We start from the raw sequence: 25,175 nt of genomic DNA, 5'->3' as shown, positions 1-25,175 counted from the left end.
TAGCATTATCCATTTGGCTTGTAAATTTAAAAATAGAATCAAAATAAAAAAATAAAGCTATACCTGCTATTGGTAGAATTAACGGATGTGTTGGAACGACTGCGACGGTTGCAAATTGAGTCACCACAGTTCACCACACCGCCTTTTGTCGTTATGGAGAATGTCCGGAGCCTGTACAGGTCGTCCGATAGTCTAGGGTTATAGGGCTTTTCAGGCAGCGAACATACTCTGGGTCTGGAGTGCTCGACAACTGGAAAAAAATATACCAATAAAACAAACATTCATCATAGAAAAATTCGGCACATTGTTTAGTAATGGAAATTATAATTGAATTATTGTAGCTATTATTTTTATTTGCATTTCATTGTTAATAACATATGATATTTTTTTATCTCTTTTACGAGACGGAACGAGCTGAGATGGCCCAGTGGTTAGAACACATGCATCTTAACCGATGACTGCGGGTTCAAACCCAGGCAAGCACTACTATATATGTGTGCTTAATTTGTGTTTATAATTCATCTCGTGCTCAGCAGTGAAGGAAAAATTCGACGAAATTCTGCCACATGTCCACCAACCCGCATTGGAACAGCATGGTGGAATATGTTCGAAACCCTCTCCTTAATGGAAGAGGAGGCCTTATTCCAGCAGTGAGAAATTTACAGGCTGTTAATTTTTTTTTTCTTTTTACTCGACGGAATGTGGTCAATATGTTACCTTAATTGTATATTTAATTAGATGTACCCGTCACTTCGTGTGCGCTTAAATAAAGCAAAACAGTTATTGGATAATTCGCAGATTTTACTACTCATTATTTTCGTATTAGGCAACTTTTGTGATATTAAGTCGTTTGTATTAAGGGCACCCGACGTAACGATGGACTGGTATACGCCGGAGCTGCGTGCGGTACTGGACATTATTTTTACTTTTCCGCCTAATTTTGTTTTGTTGTTTGTTTACCAGTGAAAATGCCGTTAAAATCGGTCCAGCCGTTCCAAAGATTAGCCGGAAAAAAGGTACGAACTGATGAAAGGACTAAAAATAAAATAATCCACCTATTAATATTAAACATCTTGTCCTATAATAAAATTGGGTCCCTGACTTCAGACTGAATTAAAGGTAGCACAAATACCGTGTTCATACTACCTTCTATAAGTAAACTATTCAAAAGTGGTTGAAAGATAACCAGCATAAAATACCTAAGTTGGTTTTGATGAAATATATAAAGAAATTACTTGGTGGTAGCGCTTTGTGCAAGCCCGTCTGGGTAGGTACCACCCACTCATCAGTTATTCTACCGCCAAATAACAGTACTCAGTATTGTTGTGTTCCGGTTTGAAGTGTGAGTGAGTCAGTGTTTCTTACAGCTTCATTGCCTATGGGTGATGGTGACCACTTACCATCAGGTGGCTTATATGCTCGTCCGCCAAACTACACAATAAAAAAAAGAAAGTCACCAAACAAAATACGACTTGCAAAATACGTGATGAATTTTCATGTGGATTAAATTATTAATATTTAGATTTTTAGCGAGCTTTAAATAAATCTCATCCGAATATATGAATGCTAGAGAGATACCGACGTTTTATCATTAAGTCGGATAAGCCGCTCTAAGACCCGAAATAAGCCGAACATTTAGATACTTTAAACCTAAACAAAGAATCGTTTGTAAATCTCTCCCGAAGGAAAAGAGGATTTCTATTGATATAAAAATATTTGTCTGAAATTTGCCGCTATATACCATATTAAGGGTACAGACGAAACTACTAATTAATACTCTATAACAACCGTTTATAGGAAACTTAAATGACACTTATCTTTTGGTATAATTGTAGGCACGCGGGCCGAGCGATACTATAGCGATACCATAACGATAACGATCACCAAAGTCATTAGTGCTGCAAGTTTTGACCGTTTCTCACAATCCACCACTAACATTAGGAACTAAGCTGTTACGCCCCTTGTGCCTGTAGTTACACTAACTTACTATTCAAACTGTGTTTCAATTGATTGCGTTTTCACAAAGCTTAAAATAGAATTCAAAGAAGACCATGACATCATATGTAAGAGATATATTTTTCGTGATGTAAACACCCAATAGCAGGTACGATTCTCGTTTTCCACTTTGTATCGCCTCCTTCATTTCTTGTCGTTATTATAATCCGTCAAAGTTTAAGAGGATGTTATTAACAACAAACGACTCGCAATTACAATGCCTTTTATATTTGTTCCAAACATTAGTTTCAATACATTCTATTATTTTACTGTACCAACATTCACGCAAGTGTAAATATTACTGCGTTTCAAATAGACTAAATAGGTACCGCTAGCTTTTTAGCGGATATTCGAGCGCCGGCGAGCCGTACATACACCCTCCTCACATCAGGTGGGGGAAACGTGAAAAGGCGGTTATCCGACGAAAAAAGAAGCTTAAATATGAACTGAGCAAAGTTTTAACACTATCGGATGAACGATGCACGAGTGCTTGAAATACGAACAAAAGCCCTTTAATGCCCAATTAATTACAAATAATTATGTTCTTTTTTTAAATTAGATCGTATTTAATATTGCAGCAATTTATTTTTAATTACTTTAAAATGAAATTATATTACTAGAAACTGATAGATTTTTATAAATATTTTTTATTAAATAGCGTACCGTACCTAGGAATACGTTTTTTTATTTTTTATTTGAACTGAAACATAATACCGACCGCTTAGAAGCATTATGAAAGACCCAACGAGAACAGATAGAACTAAGTTTTATCTCCAACTAGTAAAACACTTATATGGTTTCGTGAACACGGGTTACAATGAACTCAATGGATAGAAGCTTAATGCTCCAGTTCCTTTGCTAAAGTGGGTAAAACCAGTAATGCAATATAACAGAGCATCCGATAGCGCTGTAAAGCGCTAAATATTTATTTAAATTAAATTACATGTAAAGAGTCCTATAGAGTTGGCTTGTCAATAATTCGTTCGATTAAAATTCAAATTGTGTGTTATTTATTAATTGTATCAAAACTTTGAAAATCGAATAAAAAAGCAATATAAAATAGTTCCTGTAATATCAATTATTATCGTTAAAAAATCTACTTGCTTTCTTATATTAGCTAATTATTTTACTTTCTTGACATTTTCTTTTAGTTTTAGACCAATTATGTATCATATGATAATGTTTTCATTGTAAATAATCTTGTTATCTGTCAACTCGTCGTGTTTCTGTTAAAACCTTATGCGGTAACAACAACTACTATAAACAATAGAACATCAAAATGAAATATTAGCTAGACAAAATATTATGTGGTTGACATATTTGTGTATTTTTGCGTCATGGCATTGTAATTTCCAAATGGATTATGAATTTTAGATTTGATGGTTGGTGGTCACCAGCGCCTATATGTAATGGTGGTATAAAACGCCACCAACCTTGGATTACCATCCATCGATATTACGATAGATTTTATATATAGATATTTTTATTACCATAGATATTACGTCTTGTGCGTATATCACTGGCTCACTCAACCTTTAAGGCACCACACTAAGGAACTAAGAAAAAAATAGTTTGGGAGTATAGCTTATGAGTGGGCGAGAGCTACTTATTTGGCTTTGCTCAAAGCCCTTTCACAAAGTAGGTAAACTTTATTTTATTATTAAAGGAGAAAATAATAGCTTTGTGTTAAGAAATGTCTGAATCCCACTAAGAATATTTTCTATCTCAAATTGAGCTACTTCAATGGTTAAGTCACAAAATAATTATATTTATGGCTTTTCTTTATTGTGTACGCGAAAAACAAGTTAAAAATATAATCAACAAATAAAATTAGAAAGTGAAAAGCAAAACGACAATATAAATGTTTTTATTTATCAAATAATATTCTTTCACTATCGAATAGGGCATTGGCCTCTTCGAAAGCCCTTGACGACAAAATTATTGGATGGAATTCTAAGGTAAATATTTGTCCCCGGTACAGTGACGAGTTTTCGTTGTCAAGCGCTGTACTAATACGAATCTATACATGTATTTTTTTAATCCTTTTATGTCGAATTCGCAGTGCGTATATTTGTTGGTCCTTTTTTTAATACAAAAGTCAAGCTAGATAGAGTATCATTTTTTTCATCTTTGACATGAAATCAGTCTCTGTATTATCTGTGTGTAAGAAGTTTAGTTTTATTTTATGTTCTTACCTGGTAACTCCAGAAAGTTCGAGGTCCTCCTTTGACGACCGCGCATAGTATTTTGGAAATTGAGTGGCCCAATATCTTCTACTGAATCACAGTTGGACACCGTCGACTCTCGTGAACCTCGTCTACTCGCCAGATAAGCCAGTCCACCTTTCATCGACCCTCGACGCATCGGAGAACATGGTCTACTAATACTCGTAGAACGAGTTTGGGGAGTATCGTCAGTTAAATCTGTCAGATCAGATGTGGACTTTCTAATCCGAGAAGATGTTTCTGTGGCTTCATCATCAGCGTCGTTGACGACCGCAGATGGTGTGCCAGGCATTGCATCAATAGAATCATCCGTTTGGCTTGAGATTATGCTCGGCGATGTTACCAGCCGAGGGGAACTCACTGTGGAGGTAGAGCTATATAGTTTCCTCGTTCGATTAGGTGAAACGTAACCAGGGTTGGTATGAATATGCACTGGTGGAGGCTTCGGTGATCTAGACTTTTCACGGCGGCTGTGTTTCAGAGATGTGGTGTAATGAAGGCCGTGGTGGGATCGCTCGAAGTTGCATGGACTCGTGCGTTCAGGTGGCGGTTCGGCAACTTGCGGGAAGTGAAAGTGCCTTGGACTCACCGGACTCCTGTGCCCGTGAGCGATCGGACTCTTTGGGGGAACATGTTTATCATAACTGCAGCCAGATTGAGGAGTATAATACCCAGATGACGAAGTGCTGGAAGTAATGGATGGACTTTTTTGAGGGAAAATGAAATGTCGGGGACTTTTTGGAGTGAGAGGCTTCGGAGAGAGTGGGGGATATCCACTCGGGCTGTTCACTGCCATTATTAGATTTTCACCTTTAACGCCACGGCGTATGATTCATTTCCTCGAGATCTGAAAAGAAAATGAAAAATCTCATAAGCACAATATACCATAACATTTAATAAAAACTAATTTAAGAATTAAGATCGTAGGAAACTTAAAATCATAATCAAAATATTCTTTATTCAAGTAGGCTCATAAAAGCATCGTCATATTACATACAGGGTTGAATATTAAAGTAAAGCTACCACCAGTTAGGAAAGACGATTCTCCCTAGAAAAACTGTCCAAATTTAGTTACTCTTCTGCACCATTTAATTACAGTGTATGTTAGTAAAATACAATGAATGTCTATTCTGCCTAGTAACCAACAAATAAAAACACTCTGTTTTGCCACTAATATAATCTTATATACAGCTATATATTTTATATGATAAGACTTTTTTTTAAATGAGACTATTTAAAAATTGCCATTGTTGCAAAAAAATCAAACTCGATCGCTTATATCGCCAAAATTTTACTTATATGCAGAATAAAGGACAAGTGTCAATAGTATGGATGGCTCAGGGTAAGGAGAATCCAAAATCACGGTCTGAAACCAACTAGGGTTTCTCTACTACTTTTAGTTTATCTCGTGTTAGTACACTATTATATGTATGAATCTTAAATAAAAGTACGCAAATAAAGTTAACTTCTAGACTAACTTTTTTCTTTGCACTTAAATGCAATGCAATTGTAAAAGTTTCTTCTGAAACAATGTGATTAAGAGGTTTATCTCTTTTGACTATTAAACTTTATTCATTTTAAAAATTTGTTATTAAACTGTTTGAAAAAGATGCTTTTTCCACTGCAATTTTTTTCAAATATAAATGTAACACCATGTCCAAAAGAATAAGAGAAGTAATTTATAGTTTTACATAAGACACCAACTACACTCGACACCAAGATTTTTTTTTTAATATTTAAATTTCATACAAAAATTAGGACGTATGTTGAACACAGATGACACACGAATTTAATTTTATAAAAAAAAATTAATGCTTACTTTACTTTACTTTATACATTTCATTAAGTAAACTGTACCTATTTCGGGACATTAAGTAAAAGCCACACAAATATTACTGAATGTTGGAAATTTAATCAACTTGCATTAAATGTTGAATCGAACTTAAATATGATTCATAGCTCTGTATATCAGCCAAAAGGTAATATTTAAAATCACTCGCAAAAATTTCGAGTAAATTTCGTTAAGTTACGATCCCTAGTTGTTTGTTAATGAATTAAAAGCAACGTGAATTGTAAAGCCGAGTGCGGTACATTATATTTATCGAGATAATTCTGTCGTAGGGGCTTTCACACAAATTGACTACGTATTAAAACTTATATACGCAAGACATCTATAGAAATTAGATTGAAGAGACAGTCTGTGATTTTAAAATAATTAGCTTCTTCTTTTTTCGTCTGCCTTTTCGGGTTGATCTTCGGAAGGAATAAAGACAACTAATAACTTACTAAATGTGTGAGTGGGAATTATTATTAATATTATTATTTTAATGGCTTAAAGTTGAAAATTTTAGATATGCATTCATTCAATGAAATCAATAGATCGTTCATCGTTTATTATATCACAAATTTATAAAATGATACATAAACTCGCAGTTAGATCACATGCTGTCAATTAAGGTTGTCTTCACTTAATTTTATAAATACGGAAGTAACTTCTATAACTCTTCACACTTCAGCTACTGAACCGATTTAGATGAGATTTACTATGAAGATAGTTTAAGTCCCTGGGAAAGATATAAGCTTTTTTAATTCACCTCTCCATATTAGGTAACGGTTTGTATGAAGTTTTATAAATAAGTAAACCCTAGGTTTAGATAGTATAATATTAATGTAGAAAAATAATAAAAAAAAAAATATTTCATATAAAGTCGAACCCGTAGGTGAAACTCTAGTTAGATATTTCATTAATTTAAAAACCTTTTAAAAATGTATATCATGGAAAATAACACTTTAAAATTAATAATACTTTAAATGTACAAATGTTCTTAATATATTAAAAACGAATTCTCTTGCTTGTTTAGGGAATTAATAACATTAATATTTCTCTCTCTAATAGAGAGTAGGTAAGGCTTGCGCTAAATGTGGGTACAAAAATTATCAAAGGTTGACTTCTTAAAATATTTATATTAAACCTATAAAATACTCTATCATGTCTGTACACAAAGATCTTTAATAACATACTGGTGGATCTTCCGCGACATTTTGCATATATTCCAAAGACTTTTACTATTTAGTAAATTGCAATAAAAATCATCTTTAATTATCTGCACATTTACGACTGGACCTCTTCAAAATGAGACTATAATCGATTTTTATATGCAACTATCGTCCTATAACCACTGGACCAAAAAACGGGTTACGCTATGAATAGTCAAAGTCAAAGTCAAAGTCACATCCTGTAAATTTCCCACTGCTGAGATAAGGCCTCCTCTTCCATTAAGGAGAGGGTTTGGAACACATGGAATGCACATGTGGCAGAATTTCTATGAAATTAGACACATGCAGGTTTCCTCACGATGTTTTCCTTCACCGCCGAGCACGAGATGAATTATAAACACAAATAGATAGCGGTGCTTGCCTGGGTTTGAACCCGCAATCATCGGTTAAGATGCATGCGTTCTAACCACTGAGCCATCTCAGCTCTACGCTCTACGCTGTGAACATATAAAATTAATTAGTATAAGATATATATTATATAAATATATGTTATCTGTGTAGTTTTGCATCTGTCAACTCGACACACATCACAAAAGCGCGGAAAATAAGAAAAAAAAATGGGTTCGCGGTCAAAACGGTGTGCATGCACAGCGTGCTGTTGTTTAAATATAATATCTATTTAATCTAGTTTGTCAATCGACCTTACACGTGAACCTTACAATGTCTATAAATACCTTAACTTTACAATATCTATAATGATATATATTTATTAAACAGGATTATAAATAAACTGTTGTGTGACGTAAAAGTAAAAAAATGAAGGTAATTTAACATAAAATATCACGCCAACAGATTCAACGATAGGTAAAATAATTTGGTAAAAAACACATTACCTATATTTTTTTATATAAAAGATAACTTCAATTACTGAGAGTGGGACAACTTGCGTGGGTATTACTTAGTGTCCCGTTGTTATATTAAATATAGCTTCCCCTGCCGACCTTATTCAACTATATATAGAGTTTATTTTTACCTAAAAAATCATCACAAAATGATCGTATCGTTGATTAAGACTATGTACACATGTATATATACAACAACAACAGCCTGTAAATTCCCACTGCTGGGCTAAAGGCTTCCTCTCCCTTTGAGGAGAAGGTTTGGAACATATTCCACCACGCTGTTCCAATGCGGGTTGGTGGTATACACATGTAGCAGAATTTCCATGAAATTTGTCACATGCAGGTTTCCTCACGATGTTTTCCTTCACCGCTGAGCACGAGATGAATTATAAAGACAAATTAATCACACGAATCAGCGGTGCTTGCCTGGGTTTGAACCCGCAATCATCGGTTAAGATGCACGCGTTCTAACCACTGGGTCGTCTCGACTCTGTATCATGTATATATGGTATCACGTAACTAAAAGAGTAAAGAGTATGAGCGTGCAGAAGGGAGAAGAAGAAAACGACCTAAGAAGACATATGTAGATGGAGTGTATAAATAAATAAATAAATAAATAAATAAATAATAAAGGACAATGGAAGGCAAAGATATACTGCGCCGACCCCAAATAGACTGAAATACGGGCAAGGACACATATATGCCGAAATAAAATTAATTGGTCTAAATATATCCAACGTCAGGGGAGAGCAATGACGTATTCAGTAAATGGTTGCCCTTAATAGGAGAGAATAACCTCGCTCCGATATTCGATATTTTTTTCTATTCTGTTTCAATAATGTATTAGACTTTTTATCTGAATTGGTTGTTTGCCCTGAGTCTACGTTTGCCCATTCCCCACAAATTATTACTTGTGATAAAGTATATGAAAGATACTCGTGTTTAAATTTCTTCAGTTTCATATTAAAGTTTGGAGCAGTATATTTTGAGGAACAAACAAAAAGTTTTTAACCATTGGTGATTGGTTCTTTTTTCTTAGTGTCAACATCTAGACTCAGTTATATCAACTTACGATCACGTGGTTAATTTTCCAGCCCATTACTTTTAAAAAATGAATAAAAAATAGTATTCTTTTCTATTATTAAAGTTATTAATTTCGGGATATTTACCATGTTTTTTATTTTTGTTCGGTGGAGCTCGATATTTCGACATTGTCTACGAATGTCTTGTTCACGAGACTGAAGTGTGCGGGTAGATGCTGATAATGTTAGAGGTGTCCGTATCGAACTACCTCCTTTCTTGTACGTTTGCTACGTAAACACCGGTCACCACTACTATTGTCACTTTCACCCCTACCATTGTCACTAGTCGAATTTATTTTATGTACACTCGACACTCGATCCCGTGTTTTGCAGACGAAACTCACCGTATCAATTCGCGAATTTTTTATTTTATTTCTATTTTGCGGGGGTTTGCATAATTTTATTATTGGATTCCATACTCTCGACAGTTGAAACCCATCCTATCTATTGAAATTACTAAATTTAGTTATTTCAATGGCTTCTCGTACCAGTCGGGGTATGTAGTGGCGTTCTGTCGAGAGTATCTGAGTATTATGAAACTCGATCCAATGGTTCGACCCGGCTTCCAGAAGATGTTCCGCGATGGCTGATTTCTTGGTATCGTTGTTTTTTACCGCCTTGATGTGTTCGTTAATGCGACAAGATACCGTACGCTTCGTCTGTCCTACATAGGATTTACCACAACTACAGTCGATTTTATAAACTCCGGGTTTTTCCAGGGGAAAGCTACCTTTAGGCGAACGCAACATTTGCCCTATCTTCTTGAAAGGAGTGAAGATAGTCTTCACCGCATATCTACTCAGGGTTCTAGCTATCTTATCTGTCACTCCTTTAACATATGGCATAAACGCTGGTTGTCTTTCAACCCTGTACTGTCGCAGTAGCTTATTATTCCGTGCAGCTGTGTTTCTCGCTTTATATCCATTCCGCTGTAGGACCTCTTTAACGTGTGCTAGCTCAGATTGTATATGGTCTTTATCACAAAGGTCGTATGCGCGATTGGTCAATGATGTTACTACAGCGTTTAAGTGTCGAGGATGGTGGTGTGAAGTAGCATGGAGATATCGGTCGGTATGCGTTGCTTTCCTGTAGACAATATGGCTCAACGACCCATCCGTACGTACTCCAATTTTAACATCAAGGAATGCTATTTATCTATTCTTCTCCATTTCACAGGTGAATTTAATTTTGCTGTGGATGCTATTTAAATGATTTAAGCAATTCATTACACTATCGTTGTCTCCCTTTATGATGGCAAATACATCATCTACATACCTCTTCCACAGTTTAATTGTAGTTACAGCCTTCGCCGTTGACATGGCTATCTCCTCGAAATGTTCCATCCAGATGTTTGCGACTAGAGGAGTGACTGGACTACCCATTGCCACACCATCTATCTGCAAGTAGTACTCGCCTTGGTAAATAAAGTAACTCGTCTCTAGACAATGATGTAGCAATTTCATATATTCAGTCGGTATGTTATTTTGCTGTAATTTCACCTTTATGACATCCATACACTCAACGATAGGCACATTCGTGAACAATGACTCGACGTCAAAACTGACCATCAAGTCATCAGGCTCAACCGTAGTCGAACGCAAGATGTCAACAAATTGTCTGGAGTCCTTGACATGAGATTTTGTCTGGCCTGCTAACGGTTGTAGTACTTTACATACATGTTTTGCCAATTCATAGGTGGGCGAGCCAATCTGACTTACTATCGGCCTCAGCGGGACATTTGGCTTATGTATTTTCGGTAGTCCGTATAATTTAGGCGGTTGTATGTTTCTCGGCCGGAGTAAATATTTTGATGTCTCATGTCCAATAGCATCCCTACAGGTTTTAATTAGAGTGGTCGTAGCTCGGTTTGTTCTTGCCGTAGGGTTATAGGTGACTTTTCGATAAGTATTTTCATCACTCAGTAGGTGTTGTATTTTTCTGTCATAGTCTGTGACATCCATAACCACAGTAGCATTCCCTTTATCCGCTCTAAGTACGATAAGGCCTTCGTCTTCCCGTAGTTCTCGTAAAGCGGACAATTGATCCGACGTAACATTAGGTTTAGGGGGTTTTGATTTACGTAATATAAGGGCGGCATCTTGTCTTAATATGTCTGCCTCAAAAGTAGGTATATTATTACGCTGAATCACTTCCTCAACACTTCCAATCACGTCTTCATAAGGAATGCATTTTGGCGTAGGGGCAAAGTTCAAACCTTTTTCGAGTACCTCCCGAGCGCCTTGCGTCAACTCTTTCTTTGACAAATTTATCACCGTTCGAGTTTCATTCGAGTTTTTAGAGTTAAGGCTAGTTGGTTTTTGCCGTTTTACTAGTTTTTCGAATTTCTTCTCTTTCGTACGGTATCTTGTCGCATTAACGAACACATCAAGGCGGTAAAAAACAACGATACCAAGAAATCAGCCATCGCGGAACATCTTCTGGAAGCCGGGTCGAACCATTGGATCGAGTTTCATAATACTCAGATACTCTCGACAGAACGCCACTACATACCCCGACTGGTACGAGAAGCCATTGAAATAACTAAATTTAGTAATTTCAATAGATAGGATGGGTTTCAACTGTCGAGAGTATGGAATCCAATAATAAAATTATGCAAACCCCCGCAAAATAGAAATAAAATAAAAAATTCGCGAATTGATACGGTGAGTTTCGTCTGCAAAACACGGGATCGAGTGTCGAGTGTACATAAAATAAATTCGACTAGTGACAATGGTAGGGGTGAAAGTGACAATAGTAGTGGTGACCGGTGTTTACGTAGCAAACGTACAAGAAAGGAGGTAGTTCGATACGGACACCTCTAACATTATCAGCATCATATAATAAAAATAACCATGTTAATTTAAAATCCTATTCTTTTCTATTTTTATGAAAATAGAAAAAAATACAAAAATGCTAAAATCCATCATGTTATACACAAAATTATATGTATTGATAAAGTAAAAAAGATTAGACGTTAAAAATAAGTTATAACAGAATTCGTCTCTGAATCTTCTGCAGTCTATATAAGCTGTTATTTTTCTAAGGATCAAAGACATACACGTGTGATATATCACTGTATGTACTTTTACTTCACATGAATAATGGATTTGTTTGGTTCGATACTTAATGTCGTAAACCTGCCAAAATTAGAAATAGTAAATTCGAATTTATTTAGAAGCAATTTCTTACTTAAATTACTTCATACTATTTAATACTTTTAAATTATTAAAAATATATTTTTTTATTACATATACTATAATTATGATACTGAAATTATAATATGATTTATTTATAAATATCTATAATTTGCTTTATATATTTTTAGTATTTTTTTGTATTTATGTATTTGCTATATTTATTAAGTTGTATTTGTTATTATTTCATAATGTAAGTTTTTATACTGCACCACCATATTGCCGTCTTCCATACACATTATCCTTCTAGCCCAAAGGTTGTCTGGAAGAAATGGCTTATAAGCCATAAGACCGCCTTTTGCTTGGCCAATTTTGTTTTGAAGAAAATATATTTTCTACCTTTATGTATATTTGGTGTGCAATAAAGAGTTAAAGAAATACACAAATCGTCCATTATTATTCAAGTTAAATAGCAGTACTTTTCAAGAAATTATCATCAATTAATTTATGCTACAAAGAAAACATACAATAAAATAGATCGATATACAAGTTTCATCATTTGACTTATTACGTAAATCGCCTTTGAATAAAAGTTTTTACGAATTCTGGAATAGAAAACATGCGCCTGGATGTCATCAATATAATTGAGATAGTGTCACCGTTACTTTCGACAGAAACGTGCAAAGGGATCAGTGAAGGGAAACAGATATCTGAATTCAAACGCATTTAATTTACTGTACCCTTTTGAAAGCATATTGATATTAGCCAAGCGATAATGGGCCCTATAGATAACTGTTACAGTATTTCTGAAAGCGATTTTTCATTGGTGTAATAAATAGAAATTTAGTATACTTCCTTAAAATTAAGAACTATTTTTAAATGCTCCAATTTATTATGTACTCTTATAATCGATTTCGGTTACGGCGGTATTTTTAATGAAGACTGATCAACTACGCAGGACATATTATAGTGCAGAAATGTCTGAAAAAAATAAATTTTATTCAAGTAGGCTTTTACAAGCACTTTTGAATCGTCATTTTACAACCAAGTGGAGCTACCACCGGTTCGGAAAGTTGAATCTACCGAGAAGAACCGGCAAGAAACTCAGTAATTACTCTTATTTAACATTTAAAGAATATAAAGTCATGTTAGTTTAATACAATTATTTAAATTAATATATCCTGCTGATAGGTAAACAAATTCAACTCGACTGGAAAGATTTCAGAAACATGCTCTTTCTGAGTCGTGGGACAGACTACGGGCTGTTTTTATAAAAAATCTACTTTGATACTTTAATAATAATTAATCTTTTATACGCTGGCTGCAATATCGTTTATACGATCGTTGACCAAAATTTCCATTATTCCCTTATGTTATACTTTATTTACACAGTGGTTCACCTGGGTATAACGTAAGGCTTTAGTTGCACTGTTTTTTTTTTCTTAAACATTAAATTTACAAAATAAATAAGTAAAAAATAAAATGTAAAATGGTGCGTAGAAAATATTTACCTACAGTGTCTTATAATTAGTTAATGTTTTAAATAAAATATATCAGTTGGCAAAGGTGCAAGTATTTGCGGCATTTTTATAAAATCGAATTCACTTGGTGGTAGGGCTTTGTGCAAGCCCATCTGGGTAGGTACCACCCACTCATCAGTTTTTCTACCGTCAAATAACAGTACTCAGTATTGTTGTGTTCCGGTTTGAAGGGTGAGTGAGTCAGTGTAACTACAGGCACAAGGACATAACATCTTAGTTCCCAAGGTTGGTGACACGTTGACGATATAAGGAATAGTTAATATTTCTTACGGCGTCATTGTCTATGGGTGATGGTGACCACTTACCATCAGCATATACCATAAAAAAAAAACTTGTTTTTGTTGATGCTGAGAGATTTGTTCATGATCTAAAAAAGGAAAAGGAATCCCTAAAAGTACGAAGCTAATTCAAACGCCTCAATAATGATACCTTTTTTATTGTAAAAACATATTGATGTTTTTAAGCGACACAGGCGCTGTGTATTGTTGAGTATTGTTATCGTCGTTTTTTGTCTGGCAAACGCAGACAGCGCTTCCATAGCATAGACGAGATACTCAGCTCGGTGTCACCCACTTTAAACGTTACTACTCCGCCGCCTTGCGTCGTATCTTGTTGCCGTATCTTTCTTAATAAATGGGCTGTGCAAGGCATTTTTTAATTCTAGTATTTTTCTGAATTTTAAGTTAAAGGAAACAAACTCTTCATCGTTATGTTTTAAGGTTGCTCATAACTTATATATGAGACCTGTTATTGGTATATATAAATAAAATTTTATTTGTTAATAATTAATATATTTTTATGTTATTATTTTTACTTTAATCGTTAAGCTTTGAATCTTCCATAAGAATTATTTCTTTGTAACCTATTTTCGAGATATAGACGATCATTGAGAGTATTACATATTATTTGCTTTATAATAATATATTTTAATAAAAATACACAAAGAAACATTTTACTATGTACAAAGGGTTAGCTTAACGTTATTACATTCTCAACAAATCAATATTGTTCATCATTTCTTTCCAGTATTTATTTTTTCTAATAGTCTTGAAATATCCAGAGAAATTCTTCTTATAGGTACTGAGCAATTGAGTTCTTCTCATCTCCAGTAAATATCACACAGGCCTACTACAAGACTGGTATCATTATTATTATTTCAATAATATTATATTATTGTATATTTTTTGTTATAACGATGAACAGCATTTTCAAAAATCCCATATAAACATACTAATTATTATTCAGCTTCAAAATTGAAAAATTTTCATGTCAATCTTCATCGTGTAGTCAAGCTTTACTGAGTTTCATGATAGGTTATGACGGAGTTATTTTGCATTAACATTATTATGGATTTAGGTCAACAACACTCTTCGAAGTATTTGTTTATCTCTCTGCTCTTAGTAATGTCATATTAATTTTAGTGGACGTGGAATTGAATCTCAAACCATTTCTACGCTGGCTATGACTATTTTAACAATTTCTTAAATTATGTAACTCTAAAGGAAAGATTTTAGCTTTAAAATGTGTAAAAATTTTATGTAGTCTCGTTAATACATTAACTGATCAATAGTTAACTAATTGAAGGATATTTTATATTTGACGTTTATTTATTTTTTTATTTGATATTTACATCGACAAATTAATCAAATTAAAATATAAAAAATAATAACAAAGAATTGTCATGCTTGCTGTACAAAGCAGAAATAGTACAGTGTGTGTTTTTAAACGGACATGTTTAGCTTTATGTGGATGTGTCCGGATAAAAAACTACGTGCGAGGCTTGTCCGGATTTTCTTTTGGACACTCAGTCTCGTAGGCGGACACAAAGCAAGGTCGAATAGTATTATAAAAAAATGTTCCTCTTTTTAAAAAGTAAGTACAGTTGCAAAAAAAAAATATGTTGACTATTACGGATATACATTCAGTCTTATAAAATATCGAGCCAAGCGTTTGTGTTTTTAGGGCCTAGCAACCCAGGGGTAATTTTTTTTAAAACGTTTTTGATGATAGAAACGCTTATACTTGTTTACTTGAGGGTAGGGCTACCTTAGGTAGTCATATGTCATTAATTCCGCCGTGAAAAATTACAAGAGTTATATTGTTCCTATTCGATTTCAGTTTGAGTAACGCAATATAGCTACAGCCATTTAGAACATGATGTTTAAGTTCCTTGATTCGTAGACGTAGCAAGGAAAGATTAATAATGATTATACAATAGTCATAACATACAATTAACTGGAACATCCAATCGCCAACCTATATAAAATATAAACTACAATAAAATAAATATTGGAAAACATCACATACATTACTCTTATCCCAATGTTAGTAGCTAAAGCACTTGTGTAATGGAAAATCAGAAGTAACGACGGTACCACGAACACCCAGACCCAAAATAGAAATACTAATGAACTTTTTCTAAATCGTCTTGGCCGGGAATTGAACCTGAGACCTCAGAGTAGCGTACCCATGAAAACCAGTATATACACTATTCGACTACGGAGATCGTCGGGGTATAAAAAAATCAGATGTAATTTGATAATTTAGTTTTACATCTCCTATGTCTGTATGTACATATACTTTTTAAGCTATTATATTCTATCTTCCAATCAGTAAAAGCGATATATATTTACATACATTTGCATATAATTAATTATGTGCAAAATAAATATGCGAATGATATATTTTCCATCATTTATATTATTTGCAATATAAAAGTAGATATTACTTTCGACTTAGTCCTTAGATTCCGATAGAAATAAATGTTATTTGTACAAAGAAATAAAGTATGAAAAACAAGCTTATTAGTTTCCAACCTGAAATATTTACTAAGATATTCCTTTTTGTTCCGTCGCAAGGAGCTCAAATAAAAAGTTCCACCGTTTGAATATGGTCGGTCGAGGCGAACTTTGATATATACAAATGGGATTTAGTTGTGGAAAAATTCTAAAGTAGCCATTTTTTATTTTAAATTTTCTACAGCTGCAAACCCACACATGCAAATAATGCGAAACTACTTAATATTCATTATACAATATAGCTAGCAATACAACTAGATTTCTCTATGTATTTTCGCGTGATCAGTTCGTCATCATTACATAGTATAAAACAAAGTCGCTTACCGCTTTCTGTCCCTATGTATGCTTAGATTTTTAAAATTACGCAACGGGTTTAAATGCGGTTTTTTTAAGAAATAAAGTGATTCGAGAGGAAGGTTTTGTATATAATACATGGACAATATAGCAAAGAAACACTGACAATGTTTGAAGTTTCCAACGTGATGTCGTAATAAACAAATTCTGTAGTATATATAGTATCAGTATTGGACCCGTGCGTGCCGGGCCGGATCGCAAGTTGACTATATTAACAATCTTAAATATTTTAATCATAATTCCTGTTAGTATACCAGTGTTCGAAGAAAAGACCATTGTGGATATACAAGCTACGTGAAAATAAAACCTTACGTTTATTTTAATATTATTCATGCAAAATCTTAATTAATGTAAATCGAAACATAAAATGTATGTTGCACAAACCACGGGTTTAATGCTTATTTAAAGAATCCTTTAACAGTAACATTCAAAGGGCATGATAGAATGTTTGTGAGTTGTAAGTGCAAAATAAATACCAATACAACACGCGAAACCATACATGTAGTCTATTAAAAAACACAATTGCATGTATCTGATAATAAGTAAAAATGTACACAAATACTATTTATTGCTGAGTTACAGTTTGTGGAAATACTAACAACGAAGGTTAAGGCACCACGTATTATCTTGTGATCCATTTGTTCACCTGCAATCCCAAAATAAATAAATAAAATGTCTCCAATTAAACAATAGACTAATTTATAAAATTTACAGCCATTCAGCGTCTTTTTAAGTGTTGGCCTTTTATCCAACAATTCAGAGTAAACACTTCCATTATCATTTTACCTCATACCCCAAATTTCGCTTTTCGCTGTTTATTAAACCACAAATTGTAAAGAGCGGATCTAATTTGTCTTTCGAGCCCCACGCCGACACAAGCAGAAATCAACTTCAAAGAAAACCAAGCCAATATCAAAAGGCCTCTAGACCGGTCCATTATTGAAGGCGGATAGGTCGTAGGTCGGTGACGTAAAATTCATAATAATATCGGTATAATAAAATGAGTGGGCCAATGTTAGCTGGACTTTGAAGGCACTTTAATTTGAAACGTATGCTAATACTGTGATAGCAGTTTCATTATACGATGACTCTATTCAAAGACTTTTTTTATAAGCAATCTAGTTGAATATTAAGGCGGTAGGTTCATTGACACGCCAGATTTTTACTGTACTATGATCATACAAAGCTTAAGAGTATTGCATCAGTTGAATAAACTTTTGAAACACTTACTTGGTGGTAGGGCTTTGTGCAAGCCCGCTTGGGTAGGTACCAACCACTTATCAGATATTCTATCGCTAAACAACAAAAAGCAGTATTGTTGTGTTTCGGTTTGAAGGGTGAGTGAGCCAGTGTAACTTCAGGCACAAAGGACATAGCATCTTAGTTCCCAAGGTTGGTGGCGCATTAAAGATGTAAGGAATAGTTAATATTTCTTACAGCGTCATTGTCTATGGTTGATGGACCACTTACCATCAGGTGGCCCATATGCTCGTCCACCAACCTATTCCATAAAAACAATATTTAATGTGTTATTCAATTTAGTGTGCTGTGAATTTTATGAATGAATAGTTAGAACGATTACATTCAAGAGTTTCAAAGTATAAATATATATGTGTATATCCAACCATGTCCATATTTGATCATATCTACCTATAATTTATAAAGTATCATCATCAAAAGCAGCCCATATTCGTTGAGTATTGGACGTAATGCTCTCCAAAGGCAAATATTAAGCACAACTTTATAATAAAATACCTGCTCACATAAAAAATGTAAAGTCATTCAACGCATTTAAGACCAAACTGGCTAATTACATAAAAGCACAATCATTTTAAATAATAATAATAATACAATATCAATAACAATAATAAAATAATGCGTTGAATGGGTAGTTTTTTTAAGACGAGCACGAATGTTACTTTATTCTTTATGTGTATTCTCATGTAAAAATGTCTATAAACCTAAATTTATTAGCAGGTAAACAGAATTAAACAGAAGTTTTTAAAATATCAGTTAAATCCATATTATTGAAGTAAATCGTTATTAAACATAAAACCAATTATTCTTCTAATAGATATTTATTTATTAAAGTTGAACATGTAATCAACCGAAAACGTATGAAAATAATATTGTGAATAAATCTGAAAATCTCGAAATAGATTCTCGGAAAAGAACCTATATCCGTTAATTCAAAGTTGATCAGAGTGACGAGTAGAACGAGATTCGACGTGATCCAATCATCATTTCCATTAGGTACTCCATGGTATAACTATTTGGGACTAAGTATCTTTAGAAAACTAAAAAGATTAGCTTATATACATACTAGTGGTCGCACGCGGCTTAGCTCGCTTTTTTGGATGTTGATTTTCATGAATCAGGCAAAAAAGTAGCCTATGTCCTTTCTTGGAGATCACGTTTGCTTCATACCAAAATTTCATCAAATTCGGTTCAGCACTTTGGTCGTGAAAAAGCGACAAACAGACAGACAGATAGAGATACTTTCACATTTATAATATCGATATAAATTTAATTGATTGCTTAATGTATTGACAAATACTTTAAATATTTTCATTTTTGTCAAAATATTGTCTCACTTTTTTTTTAATTTGATATTCTTATTGTAGCAAGTATCGTACACGCCTGTAATGGTGTACCATACAGAATAAGTCTGATGTTCTTTTCAACCGACTTCCAAAAGGAGGAGGTTATCAATTCGTCTGTATTTTTTTTTTTTTTTATGTTTGGACCGATTTTGATAATTTTTTTTTGTTTGAAAGGTAGTGCTTCCCGTGGGGTCCCATTTTTTTTATTTTTTTTTCAGATGATGGTATCCATGTGAAAACGACATAAGTCTTAAATTTGCGTTATGTATATGCGCGACAAATAGGTGAATAACTGAAAATCACGTTAACCAATTTTGATAATTCTTTTTTTATTATAAAATATATACTTCAAGGGTAATTTGGTGAAAGTTTGGTAAGGTTCTGAGCACAGGATCCATGACAAAGTGACGGAACGGATGGGAACGGAACAATTCTGAGGAGCACGTTAGCGATACTCGGTCGAATCTTTTATTTATAGGTTATTTGGATATTTGAGTCACCTTCCGTAATGTGGTTATGTTTATGTAATTATCATAGTCGAATATTATAATCAACTAGCTACCCACCCCGGCTTCGCACGGGTGCAATACTGATACTAAATATACTACAGAATTTGTTTATATACGACATCACATCGCAAACTTCTAAAATTATCAGTGTTTCTTTACTACATTGTTCATGTATTATATACACAAACCTTCCCCTTGAATCACACTATCTTTTAAAAAAACCGCATCAAAATCCGTTGCGTAGATTTAAAGATATAGGGACAGAGAAAGCGACTTTGTTTTATACTATGTAGTGATGGAACTCCTATACGGCTCGCAGTTAGGGTGCGATATGGGGCAGAATTTCTTACTATCTTTAATCAAATTTTGTGTATGTGATGTGATGTCATATGATGTACGAAATATAGTTGGTCTTTTTCAAAGTTTTTTTGCTGAGTTCGATTACAGCTCTTTCGAGGGGTCCTTGTAGTTCACGCCGCGTGACGTATTAAATCCGCATTTTCGAAAGTCTATTTTTGCTTTCGCAAGTTTCCTTTGAAATTGTCCTCGAAGTAGTTTCTGACTCATATAAACGGAACGCTTAATCTATCCATATTAAAAAAAATTTGTTAGTCAACATCAGCTTCACTTAAAATCAAAAAATAAATAAATTTTTAACAAAAAGAAAAACCGACTTCAAACAAAACACTATTTTAAAACAAATGAATATGCACGAAAAAGTAATAAAAATAATTGCGTATTCAACATATTTTTTAGAGTCTTCCTAAGTTAAATGAAATGAAAAATATTAGACTACTTAAAAGTCGATTAACGATTATATCATGTAGTTATAGTTATTGGTATATTTGGAGCCGGTGTCAGCCAATAAAACCCTGCAGTAATAAATTTTTATTTTTATTAAGTACTATTTTATTGTGTGTATGCCGACGGTGTGTCTTTTGAATAAATAATTAAATAAATAAGTGTTGCCAGTCCATAAATATCCTGGTTAGAACTTCATGTTATCTTAAACAAAAAGTCTTGATTTTATTCCATCACGCTAATACATTACATGCATCGCAATTTTTTATCAGATATATGCGTATTTAAAATCTTATATAAAATTTTGTACATTTAAAGCAATTTTATATTATTTACTTTATATTAAATAAACACACACGAGCTAAAGAATAATAAAGGCTTATGACTGAGAAGTTTCTATTAAAGTTTGTTTCAACAAACAATTTTAAAGGCACGTCAAGCCAATGGCGTGAAACAGTCATACAATATTAAATATTAGCTGAGAAAATAACTCAGCATTTTTGTAAATAACGGTAATATATATAATATAATAATATGTAAATATATAATAATAATATATATATTTACATATTATTATATTATATATATATATATATTATTATATTATTATATTATATATATTTACATATTATATATATTATTATATAAATATATAATAATATATATAATATGTAAATATATATATATATAGTACGACACAACTTAGATGTAGCATCGGCAAAGTTCGTAAAACCGATTACATCCGAATTAAGTACGCTATCTCAAATTATCAATATTTATTTCTTATATAAATATGATTTTTACAGAAACGTAATAACTTGTAATATCATATGACCTAATAATATTCGTCAATTTGACACGTCAATTTACATGCACTTGCTTTCTCGGGTTGAACTGAAGCTAGAATCTAGCGACGAATAGTGTCGTATGGCGCGTTAGGGAGCTGTTTCTATTAGTTGTATAAATCGGCAGTAATCGGTTTTATTGAATTTGCCGATGCTACATCTACGTTGTGTCATTCCATACTAGGTACATATCTTCGACTTTTATGTGTTCGTTAGCTTGAAAAGGGTTCTTTATTTACAGTGAACACGATAGTACTAGTCTTATGCTATCGTGACGAGACAGAGTAAGGGTAGCCCTCGAGGAGTTAGGTGCTATTAACCCATCGTATACAAGCCATCTTGTTGTTATAGTCACTAGCTTATTAAACAACAATACTCAATGTCACAGGTTCGATCTTCAGGTTGTGTTAATGCAAAAAGTATTTCGTCATCAAGATATTTTGAGTAAAATTTTAATACTGGCTATCTTAAAATTATTAAGACTACTAATATCAAAACTATTTTCGGGATAAACTTGCTCAATGAAATGATGTGATCTAATGAATGACGCGACTAAATTTTTTTTAGTAGCAGATCATCATTATGTTAACTCGGGATATGCTTGAATATTTGGACCACGTAATGTACTCTACGTACTAGTGGTAGAGCTCTTTGTAGTCGATATGTCGGTACTCACTCATCATATTTTATACCGTCAAATAGCAATTCTTAGTATTATTATGATCCGATATGAAATATACCTACAGTTTCCATAAATGGTATCGCATTGGTTATCTATGAAATGACTAATATTTTATACTAACAGTTTATGGTCATTGGCAAATAGTAACAAAGTCGTGAACACAATCAGGTAATCCCGTTTACCTACCAATGCCATAAAGAAGCATCAAAAAGTAAGGGTTTGATTGGTAACATTTTGCAAAACTCAGCAGTTGCTCTAGGTCAGCGGTCGGCTACACGCGGGCCGCGAACCTCTTCATTGCGGCTCGTGACTGTTTTGTAAAAAAGTTGACAAATATGACAGGTAATATACAAGAAATAGTGTCTCAAATGCAACCTCTGATTCCACACTAAAATTTGTGTAAAATCTGTTTCCTATTAAGGTCGTTTGTAGTTTTTATTTCTTATTTTTCTAGCTATAAAACTCAAACATATAAACATAATGTAAGTATTATGTGTATGAATTAAATTCTCTATCTTTTTAAAAATATTAATAGCATTTTTCTTTTTTCTATAAAATATGACAATTAACACTAATTAATTATGGGTAAATTTTATGACTGCGGCCTACCTATAGTTTATTTTGCTACCTTGTGGCTCTTGCCTACCAAAAGGTTGCCGACCGCTGCTCTTGATGATTAAGTTACCAACTTTCATTTAATTTCTTAATTAGTTTTACCTCTAAGGATATTAAAGACTTCTATTATCATTTCTTTTAGAGTACCGTTTTTACAACAACGTTTACCAATCTTAATATACTTATTCATTATTCATAAAAATCGTTATAACAATACAATTTAAGAATTCCCGAATGATCGAGCGATATTGGATACAAATCTCTTATGCAAAGTGATTTCGAAGGCGACAGACACTGATTGATAATCTAACAATGATAACGATCATAAATTAATGAGAAATCATTCGAAACAATTTATTTATTACAAACTGCGTTCATAACTTCGCTTGATTGGAATTCATGAACAAATATATTGATTAATGAACCAAAATCTTCATTTAAGTTAACAACTTAATCGTACAGGTAAACTGTATTGTTATTTTATCTCATACTTGTCATATTAGTCGTAGTGGAAACAATAACAAAGCTACATTTAAGCCCTAACCAACGATTCTAGGTTGAATCTTGAACAAAACTACAAAAGTTATATAACATCCTGCCAATGCCACAATAATGGACTTTGTCTCCATTTGAGAAGTTGGTTTTTATTAAGACGCGTCACGAAAGGTCACGTCACGCCTTCTACCCAAATTTAATCTTAACCGGAAAGTCTGGGTAAATCATCATCAAACCTGGGCAAAACTAAAAATTGTGACGGTCAGTGCCCTACCTCTGGCCTTGTCTCCCCTTGAGAAGATTGTTTTATTAAGATGCGTCACGAAAGGTTAAGACGCCTTCTACCCAATTTTAATCTTAACCGGAAAGTCTGGGTAAATCATCATCAAACCTGGGCAAAACTAAAAATTGTGACGGTCAGTGCCCTACCTCTGGCCTTTTCTCCCCCTGAGAAGATTGTTTTATTAAGACGCGTCACGAAAGGTTAAGACGCCTTCTACCCAATTTTAATCTTAACCGGGAAGTCTAGGTAAATCATCATCAAACCTGGGCAAAACTAAAAGTTGTGACGGCCAGTGCCCCACCGCTGGCCTTGTCTTTCCTTGAGGAGATGGTTTATATTAAGACGCGTCACGTAAAGTCTTTGGTTAAAACCTCTGCCCATTGAGCCATCCCAGCTTGTCAAACCGGGAAAACAACATTGTATTTTCGTGTGAAATTATGAATTGATGCTTGCTCGGCTTGCCAGGTGTTCATCTCACACTCTCAATCAAAATTCACGTATTGCTTGTTCTGTTTTGACAACGTCCGTGGTCGAGTAGTGTATACACCGGTTATCATGGATTCGATTACCGGCCGATTCGATGTAGAAAAAGTTAATTAGTTTTCTATGTTGTCTTGGGTCTGGGTGTTTGTGGTCAAAATCAAAATAAACTTTATTCAAGTGGGCTTTACAAGCACTTTTGAATCGTCATTTAACAATTAAGTGAAGCTACCACCGGTTCGCAAACTAAGTAGTTACTCTTTTTCAACATTTAAAAAAATACAGTCATGTTAGTTAATACAATTATTTAAATTAAGTGCTTTCGCCACTTATATTGGGATCTGAGTAATGTCTGTGATGTTGTTCAATATTTATTTATTTTATTTTCACTTTCATTACAGCTAGGGTAATGATAAAATTAATATTAGTTTTGATGGGTAGTATGAATACCTATAATTCTTTTGCGCCATTGAAGTCATGGCGTCACACCGGTTATGTAATGAAGTATATGACGCATATTTTTTTGTACATTTAAGGCATTAGCTACAAATGTATTTTGAGGCTATTACAGCAACGACCTCACCCTATTTATCTAAAATTCCCAATTACAGTGTTGCGTGTCTCAAAGAAATTATTATATCAAAATTAAGGCTACGCTATTGAATTTCTTATGAGACATTAAAAGATTACATCCAGTAAAGTTAATCACAATTTGATATGCTTGAATAGCTTCAATAGCTTTGTACTAAATAATATATTCAATATAATCTTAATACACTTCATTAAAACAGGTTCAAAAGTGTCTCCAAAACCTCTGCAGTACTTTTGAATCAT

General features: G+C 33.6%; 1 protein-coding gene across 1 annotated transcript in view; it reads right to left on the bottom strand.

Annotated features, from left to right (window-relative positions):
* The window catches only part of LOC124539951, a 108,622-nt gene that overhangs the window by 47,974 nt on the left and 35,473 nt on the right, over positions 1–25,175 (bottom strand). Inside the window, exons 2-3 of the mRNA XM_047117311.1 lie at positions 4,191–5,067; positions 64–250 (exon numbers count right to left, since the gene is read on the bottom strand). Of these exons, the coding sequence (XP_046973267.1) occupies positions 64–250; positions 4,191–5,016 (1,013 nt within the window). The 5' untranslated portion in view covers positions 5,017–5,067. The remainder of the gene's footprint in view (positions 1–63; positions 251–4,190; positions 5,068–25,175) is intronic.

This window comes from Vanessa cardui, chromosome 24 (genome assembly GCF_905220365.1).
Source record: "Vanessa cardui chromosome 24, ilVanCard2.1, whole genome shotgun sequence".
Taxonomy (NCBI): Eukaryota; Metazoa; Arthropoda; class Insecta; order Lepidoptera; family Nymphalidae; genus Vanessa; species Vanessa cardui.
The sequence above is the reverse complement of the archived record's forward strand: the minus strand, read 5'-3'. Positions and strand labels throughout refer to the sequence as shown.